General features: G+C 63.1%; 1 protein-coding gene across 1 annotated transcript; it reads left to right on the top strand.

Annotated features, from left to right (window-relative positions):
• The first annotated feature begins 634 nt into the window (after window positions 1–634).
• Window positions 635–7,533, top strand: ICAM5 (intercellular adhesion molecule 5). Its single transcript, XM_077768024.1, has 11 exons — window positions 635–831; window positions 1,767–2,036; window positions 2,230–2,550; window positions 3,016–3,303; window positions 3,702–3,956; window positions 4,087–4,335; window positions 4,808–5,050; window positions 5,139–5,417; window positions 5,500–5,739; window positions 6,137–6,403; window positions 7,101–7,533. The coding sequence occupies exons 1-11, from the start codon at window positions 750–752 to the stop codon at window positions 7,376–7,378; spliced, it is 2,772 nt and encodes a 923-aa protein (XP_077624150.1). The 5' UTR covers window positions 635–749; the 3' UTR covers window positions 7,379–7,533.
• Window positions 7,534–8,343: the final 810 nt, after the last annotated feature.

The raw sequence follows: 8,343 nt of genomic DNA, 5'->3' as shown, positions 1-8,343 counted from the left end.
GCGTAGACACGTGCCCGCTGCACGCTGGGTAAATACAGACCCAGAGCAGAGCCGACCCTAATTTAGACGCCCGCGAACGCTGCGCGCATGCACACGTGTTCCCGACTCGCTGCCACTTTCGTCCCCACCCCCTCTGTCGCGTGCGGAGGCGGAGCCGGAGGGAGACTAGGGGCGTGGCTGTAATCCACAGCTCTCCGGGTCAAAAGGAGAAGGATTCTTGAGCGAGGCCTCCCCACACCCTTCCCTAGAACTGTGCCTTCCCCGCATCCTGCTCTTCCCAGAGATCTCCCAGCCCTCAAACCCTCAAGCCGCTGCCCAAGGGGCGCGGGGGTGGGGGGCGGACCATGGGGGCGGAGCTCTGAGTCCAGCTCATTATCCCGGCATCCCAGCTGGGGAGGGGGGGGTTGAGAAGGGCAACCCAGCATCCCCCGACCTCCGCTTCGCCACGGAGGATGACGCGGGAGCGCACGGCCGCCCCCAGAAGGCTCCGGGCGATGGGGCGGGCTTCCACGTAGACCCCGGGGGTCGCTTGCTCCTGCCAGCACGCCTTCGCCAAGGCCGGGAGCACGCTCGCCCTCCCTCCCCCCAGCCGCCTCTGCCGCCGCCCCCTCCTTGGAAACCAAGTTACCAACGTTAAACCAATCCCCGAACGCAACTCTGCCTCCTCCACAACCCACCCGCCGCGCCGTCCTCTCGCCCAGCTCAGCGCTCGCGCTCTCCTCACCTCCTGCGCTTCCCCCGCGGCGGCGATGCCAGGGCCCTCGCCAGGGCTGTGCCGGCCGTTGCTCGGCCTCTGGGCTGCCCTGGGCCTGGGGTTCCTCGGCCTCTCAGGTAAGAGCCGGGTCCTGGCTCAGGGTGGACAGGGTGGGGGCGGAGTTCCCGGGCCAGATAAGCGGCCACCAGCCCTTCCTGGCTCCGCCCTCCTCTCGCCCCACTCCCACGCTTCTGCCCCACCTCGAGCCCTGGCCTTTCCCCCCTCTATCCCTCTTCCCACCGACATACACTGGAGACCCAGCTTCCAGACTCCTCGCTCGCCCTGATCTCTACCCTACCCTCTTCTTGGAGATCCTGGGTGCTCTTCCGAATCCAACCTCATGCCCTGGCTACCCCGTGTCTCCCTTGTCCCCTTCCGGGGTACCTCCCCACGCTCTGTTATGCACCCTGGCCCACGGGCTGACATCTTCCTCACTCGTGGTCCGGAAAAGACCCGATCTCTCCAACTGCCGTGACTCAGAGGAGCTATTCCCGCTCCATCCGGAGCCCTGGCAACCGAGTCCCTCAGCTGTTACCGCGGTTCCTTCCCAGACGCCAGCCTTCTGTGTTCTTCTCCCGGGTTTGGGGTCCTCACTTATGCTTGACTCAGTCTCACCTCTCCTTTGCCCTCGCCTCAACCTGTCTCCCCCCTCTCCGGCAAGAATCCTGAGAACCAGTTCGTTTTCTTTCCTCCCTCCCCACGAGGCCCCCTCCTCTCACCGTTGCTGTGTGCGTCAAAGACCCCATCTTTCATCCCCTCCCCCTCCCCCCATGCTTTCCCATCACTCCATGGGCACCTTGGAGACGGGGGTGTCTCCGCTGCCATGTCCCAGAGATGCCCTCGAGGTTTGAACCCTGGGAGCGCGCCTCCAAACCTGAGGCCGGGACAGGATGCAGGACTCCTGAGTTCTTTCTCGCCCCCTGCTAATTCCCTGAGGATCCCTAATTCAAATAGGGGCACCAAGATCCCAGGAAAGTGGCTCCCCAGGCTGAGCCCACGTTTCCCTGGGCAGCGCTCGCGCAGGAGCCCTTTTGGGCGGACCTGCAGCCCCGCGTGGCGCTCGTGGAGCGCGGGGGATCTTTGTGGCTGAATTGCAGCACTAACTGCCCACGACCTGAGCGCGGTGGCCTGGAGACCTCGCTGCGCCGGAATGGGACCCAGAGGGGCTTGCGTTGGCTGGCGCGGCAGCTGGTGGACATCCGTGAGCCGGAGACCCAGCCTGTCTGCTTCTTCCGCTGCGCGCGGCGCACACTGCAGGCGCGTGGGCTCATTCGCACTTTCCGTGAGTTCTCAGCGGCCACGCTTACTCTTACTACTTTCCCTCCCTTCCAAGCCCCGCCCCCTGGGTCACAGAGTCCTCCCTTTCGGGCTCCACCCTTCGGATCCCCACGCGCTCCCTCTCTCTGGGCCCCTGGGTTCCACGCCACGTCCCTCTAAGCCCCTGCGTTTCCAAAAGCTGTGGTTACCCCTTGCAGAGCGGCCGGATCGTGTAGAGCTGGGGCCACTGCCTGCCTGGCAGCCCGTGGGCGAGAACTTTACCCTGAGCTGTAGGGTCCCGGGCGCTGGGCCTCGTGGGAGCCTCACATTGACCCTGTTGCGGGGAGCCCAGGAGCTCATCCGGCGCAGCTTCGCTGGGGAGCCACCCCGAGCGCGGGGCGCTGTTCTTATCGCTACCGTGCTGGCGCGAAGGGAGGACCACGGGGCCAATTACTCTTGCCGCGCGGAGCTGGACCTGCGGCCGCACGGCCTGGGGCTCTTTGAAAACAGCTCCGCCCCCAGACAGCTCCGAACCTTCGGTGAGTGAGTGTCGCGAGAAGGGGACGAAAAGGGGTCGGGCGAATGTTAAGTTTGGAGGCAGGGAAATCTGAATTCTAATCCTTATTCCAACATGCACCAGCTGTACGTTGTTTTCCTCTATGTGCCTTGAGGATAATACGATTAAGATGGTGCGGGGGCTCCTGGGTGGCTCAGTCAGTTGAGCGCCGGACTTCAGCTCAGGTCATGATCTGATGGTTCGTGGGTTCAAACCCCGCGTCGGGCTCTGTGCTGACTAGCTCAGGAGCTTCCAATTCTGTGTGTCCAGCTGTCTCTGCCCCGCCCCTCCCCTGCTCACAGTGTCTGTGTGTGTGTGTCGCTCTCAAAAATAAACAAACTTTAAAAAAAGTTTAATCTGTTAAAAAAAAAAAAAGATGGTGCATGCAACGCGCTTAGTACATACTGAGTGTTGGCTACATAAATTCAAACTGTTCTTTGACTCCCAGCCCTGTCTCCGGATCCCCCGCGCCTCGCTGCCCCCCGACTCTTGGAAGTGGGCTCAGAAAGCCCCGTGAGCTGCTCCTTGGACGAGCTATTTCCAGCCTCGGAGGCTTGGGTCTACCTGGCTCTGGGGGATCAGAGGCTGAGTCCCGATATCACCTTCGAGGGGGACGCGCTCATGGCCACTGCCACAGCCACAGCTAGTGCGGAACAGGAGGGCGCCAGTCAGCTGGTCTGCAACGTGACCCTGGGGGGCGAGAGCCGCGAGACCCGGGAGAACGTGACTGTTTACAGTAAGAGGGAGTGAAGCGGACCAGGAGCGGCTCAGGGGTGGAGCCAGAGGATCGGGAAGGCGGGGCAAAGAGTGGGCGGGGCCTTAGTGTAGGAAGCGTCGTGGTCCGAAAGTCCTTAAGGCGTGGGAAAGATGGAGGACAGAGACTTAGCAGCTGGAGAGGCGGAATCTGAGACACCGGAAGGGGAAAGCCGCAAAACCAGCGAGGATCCCCGAAAGATGTGGAGCGACAACCTCAAGGGGGCGGGGCTATAGGGGCGGAGCCTGAGCATCCCGAGGGGCGGAGCGAGGTACCCATAGTTAGGCCGCAGAACCCACAGGGTTCGGGTGGATAACGGTCAGCCTAGACCTGCAGGAGGGGCGTGGTCAGTGGACTCACAGCCAATGCCCTGTCCCCAGGCTTCCCGGCGCCGGTCCTGACCCTGAGCGAGCCCACCGTCCCAGAGGGGAAGGTGGTGACAGTAACTTGCACAGCTGGGGCCAGAGTCCTGGTCACACTGGACGGAATTCCAGCCGTGGTCCCAGGGCAGCCCGCCCAGCTTCAGCTAAATGCCACCGAGGACGACGACAGGCGCAGCTTCCTCTGCGATGCCACTCTCGAGGTGGACGGGGAGACCCTAAGCAAGAACGAGAGCGCCGAACTCCGCGTCCTATGTGAGTTGGCCTTTAACCTCTAACCTCGTGATTTCCAAGGACCTGCCCAGTCCCCGGTCCTATCGTGGAAGGGCGGCCTTTCCTCAAGGTCCGTGTCTAGCTTCTCTGTATCCCGTTCCCCTGCCTGCAGACGCCCCTCGGCTGGACGATTCGGACTGTCCCAGGAGCTGGACGTGGCCGGAAGGCCCAGAACAGACGCTGCGCTGCGAAGCTCGAGGAAACCCCGCGCCCTCCGTGCACTGCGCACGGCCTGACGGCGGGGCAGTGCTGGCACTGGGCTTACTGGGTCCGGTGACTCGCGCTCTCGCCGGCACTTACCGCTGCACTGCGGGCAACATCCAGGGCGAGGCAGTCAAGGACGTGACCCTGACGGTGGAGTGTGAGTGAGGGTGCACAGAGCACATCTCTGCCTGTTTCTCAGGGTCTAGGGGGAACTAGCCTACAAGGAAGAGTGGGAACAGGATCTGAAGTGTGCCTTTGGGCAGGATTTTGGAAAAGGGAAGACGCTGGTGAGTGGGATTAGGGGAAAGATCGCGGGGAACGAGGGAGGGGAAGAAGTAGACGTGTCCATAAGGGTCTGGGGCGTGGCATCTGGACAGAATCTTGGGAAGGGGGATTTTCCAAGCCTTCTAACAATTTTTAGGCTAAAGACTTGGGGACGGTCCTGTGAGCACTTTGTAGGAATCGAAAAAGGGCTCCAAACAGCTCGCAGCTCAACCAGCGCGAAACCTCTTTGGTTCAGTGTCTCTGTGCCTGCCCAACCCTTTTGTGGCCGCCCTTGGACGGAAAGAGGGTCTAGGGCCATTAAGCCAGTCCCCAAACCTCAAACCAAACAACAGATCTTCCTCCAGACGCCCCAGCGCTGGACAGCGTGGGCTGCCCAGAACACATTACGTGGCTGGAAGGAACAGAGGTCTCACTGAGCTGTGTGGCGCATGGGGTCCCGCCGCCGAGCGTGAGCTGTGTGCGCTCTGGGGAGGCCAGGGTCCTGGAGGGCCTGCTGCGTGTGGTCCGGGAGCACGCAGGAACCTACCGCTGTGAAGCCACCAATGCTCGAGGCTCTGCAGCCAAAAATGTGGCGGTCACGGTGGAATGTGAGTGGGGACAGCACGGGGCAGGATGGGGTATGTGAGGATAACCTTGGCCTGACTTCCAGTCTCTGTGTGACCTTCTGCCCCCCAGATGGCCCCAGTTTTGAGGAGCTCAGCTGCCCCAGCAATTGGACATGGGTGGAAGGATCTGGGCAGCTGTTTTCTTGTGAAGTGGATGGAAAGCCAGAGCCAAGCGTGGAGTGCATCGGCTCGGGGGGCACCAGTGACGGGATGCTGCTGCCACTGGCACCCCCAGACCCCCGCCCCAGTGTCCCCAGCATCTCTAGCAAACTGGCACCTGGTATCTACATCTGCAATGCTACCAACAGGCACGGCTCCATGGTCAAGACCGTCGCCGTGAGCACGGAGTGTGAGCGGGGCCCAGGCTGGCGGGAAGCAGGGGCGCCCCAGGGTCCAGGCCCCTCCCTGACGCCCCCGTGGCTGCTTTGCAGCGCCGCCGCAAATGGATGAGTCCACCTGCCCTGGTCACCAGACGTGGCTGGAAGGAGCCGAGGCTGCAGCGCTGGCCTGCGCCGCCCGGGGTCGTCCCTCCCCACAAGTGCGCTGCTCCCGGGAGGGCGTGCCCAGGCCTCAGCGGCTGCGCGTGTCCCGAGAAGATGCGGGTACCTACCGCTGCTTGGCCACCAACACGCATGGCACGGATGCACGGACTGTCACCGTGGGCGTGGAATGTGAGTGGGAGCGGCACCAGATAGAGGGCACTCAGTCCCCAAAGCAGTGACTTGAAGCGGTAGGCTTGCCTAGGACAGTTCGAGGCCCCTCCCTCAGTCCCCTTCCTGAGAACAAGGATTCTTCGTCCAAACCTGAGGGTAATGAAAACTCTAGGGAACAGGAGCCCGGGTCCCCTCAAGCTCTAAGGTCAGAAGGACACCGGTGCAGCTCACCATCTCTCATTCAGTGACGCAGGACAGAGGATTTTAGCGTATGGGGAGGTGGCTCTGATGGGAGGCAGGAGCCTTGGCTGCCCATCCGAGGAGGGGCGCTGCCAGATTGTGGTTGGGTGGAAGGTCAGTAGGTCAGTGGCTGGACCGGCTCTGAGCGGCCCCTCCAACCTCCTGTCCCCTGCAGACCGCCCGGTGGTGGCCGAGTTGGCAGCCTCGCCTCCCGGAGGCGTGCGGCCAGGTGGGAACTTCACGTTGACCTGCCGCGCAGAGGCCTGGCCCCCAGCCCAGATCAGCTGGCGCGCGCCCCCGGGGGCGCCCAACATCGGCCTGTCGAGTAACAACAGCACGCTGAGCGTGGCGGGCGCCATGGGCAGCCACGGCGGCGAGTACGAGTGCGCAGCCACCAACGCGCATGGGCGCCACGCGCGGCGCATCACCGTGCGCGTGGCTGGTAAGTGGCAGCTGGAGGGGCGGGGCGAAGGATCTGCAGGGGGCGTGGCCTGCGCCCCGGTGCCCCTGACCCGGTCCTAGTGTCCCTCTCATTCCCCCGCAGATGAGACTGAAGCGAGTCAGGGCAGAAATCAGGAGCGCCCTGACGAGTGGGGTTTCGATGGCGGGTTGGGGGTGGGAGGTGGAGGGAGAGGGAGCCGACTGGGACTCAAGGGAGGGACCCCCAAGGGCTGTGATGGCTGTGGGAAGGGGCTTATTAACTTGGGGTCGGTTATGTGTGGTAGAGATTTGATCTAATAATTCGCCCGTTGCTGTGGAGAACGGGGGTTGGAGACGGACCTAGAGCAGAGGATGCAGGTGGGGGGAGCCCCCACCCAGATCCCCTCCCCCCGCCTCTCTGGGTTTTCCGAGGTGAAGGAATGACTCGATCTCCCCCGCCCCCATCCTTTTGGGGGTGAGAAGAGTTGGCTGACTTGTGGGTAACTCTGGGGCTAGGGGCTTCCTGTGCCGAGATGACACACCTCGGGTTCTGGGCGCTCGGGGTAGCCTTCAGGGCTTTCTCCTCTGCCCCACCCCTCTCTGTGAGTTCCCTGGGGTTCCCTGCCAGCCNCTGGGGGGGGGGGGAGGGGGCGGGGAGAGGAGGCAGGGCTTGGGAGCCTTGGGCCGGTCCACCCTCTTTGACGATCTCCACCCCGCAGGTCCGTGGCTGTGGGTCGCCGTGGGCGGCGCGGCGGGGGGCGCGGCGCTGCTGGCCGCGGGGGCCGGCCTGGCCTTCTACGTGCAGTCCACCGCTTGCAAGAAGGGCGAGTATAACGTGCAGGAGGCCGAAAGCTCCGGTGAGGCCGTGTGTCTCAACGGCGCGGGCGGCGGCGCTGGAGGGAGCGCGGGCGCCGCCGAAGGTGGAACCGAGGCTGCGGGCACCGAGGAGGCGCAGGCGGGTGGCGAGGTCTTTGCCATCCAGCTGACGTCAGCGTGAGCCCGCTTCCCTCTCCCCGCGGGCCGGGGGACGACCCCCCCCAAGCCACAGGGGGGCTTACTTATTGTTCTATTTATTTATGTATTTATTTATTGAATTCCAGGGGCGTCACCCCCTTTTTCTACCCCGCCCCCCAATAAAGTTTTTATAAAGGACTCTGGATCCGTCTGCTTCAGTCCGCGATGTGGAAGCAGCCCGAGGTTCCAATGCCAACCCCCGTGGGATATTCCTGCAGAAACTATGTTTTGCTTGTTTGTTTTTGAGGGCCTACTACGTGTCAGGCGCAGTGCAAGCCGCCTTCACGCGGTGTGACCTGGAGGTGTCCAGTTTCCTGTTCTCAGCTGACCCTTGGGCCGGGGTGGGGACTGCACGCCTTCCGCCAGCTCCCTACCCCTTATCTCATCCGTCCAGCGCGCTGCCCTCTAACCCGGCAAACACATGGGGGTGGGAGCTAGGTGATTCCCCAGGCCTGGTTCCAGGCAGAGCTGAGGCTGCCTTCCCAGGATGGGTGGAGGCCCCTCCCCCGGGGTCTGGGCATTGAGCTCCTGTCCAGGTTGATTAGATGCAGACAAGGGCTGCGGTTATGAGCCTCAGCCCCCAAGACGTCCCTTCCGTCAAAGGGTGCATCCCTGCCCCCACCCTCATGCCTCCTCCATCCCATGTCCATCCACGGAGGCTCAGTTTACCCCTAACCTGCTTTTTGACTGCCCATCACAACTCAGAAGAGGCACGCGGGTATCAGCTGCAGCCCCCACGGCACAGCACCGTCTCCCTCCCCTCCCCTCCCTGCAGCAGAAGGAGAGAACAGCTGGGCCTCCCCCCACCCTTGCAGTCTCTGCCTCCCTCCAAAGCAGGAACGGAGCCCGAGAGAGGGAAGCAGTCCAGGACAGCTCCCAGTGCATCAGCTGCCCCAGGTAAGCATTTCCTGAGCAAAGGTAAGATCAGGAAAGGGGGAGGGGGTTGCG

This window comes from Crocuta crocuta, unplaced genomic scaffold, assembly GCF_008692635.1.
Source record: "Crocuta crocuta isolate KB4526 unplaced genomic scaffold, BGI_CrCroc_1.0 scaffold115, whole genome shotgun sequence".
Lineage (NCBI taxonomy): Eukaryota > Metazoa > Chordata > Mammalia > Carnivora > Hyaenidae > Crocuta > Crocuta crocuta.
This window is presented reverse-complemented; position numbering and strand designations above follow the sequence as displayed.

Excerpts from the sequence above, each read along its gene's own strand:
- ICAM5 (XM_077768024.1), top strand. The coding sequence starts at position 750 with ATGCCAGGGCCCTCGCCAGGGCTGTGCCGGCCGTTGCTCGGCCTCTGG. Across the intron at positions 3,957-4,086 it reads CGCCGAACTCCGCGTCCTAT|ACGCCCCTCGGCTGGACGAT; the intron begins GTGAGTTGGCCT and ends CCCTGCCTGCAG. Across the intron at positions 5,051-5,138 it reads TGTGGCGGTCACGGTGGAAT|ATGGCCCCAGTTTTGAGGAG; the intron begins GTGAGTGGGGAC and ends TCTGCCCCCCAG.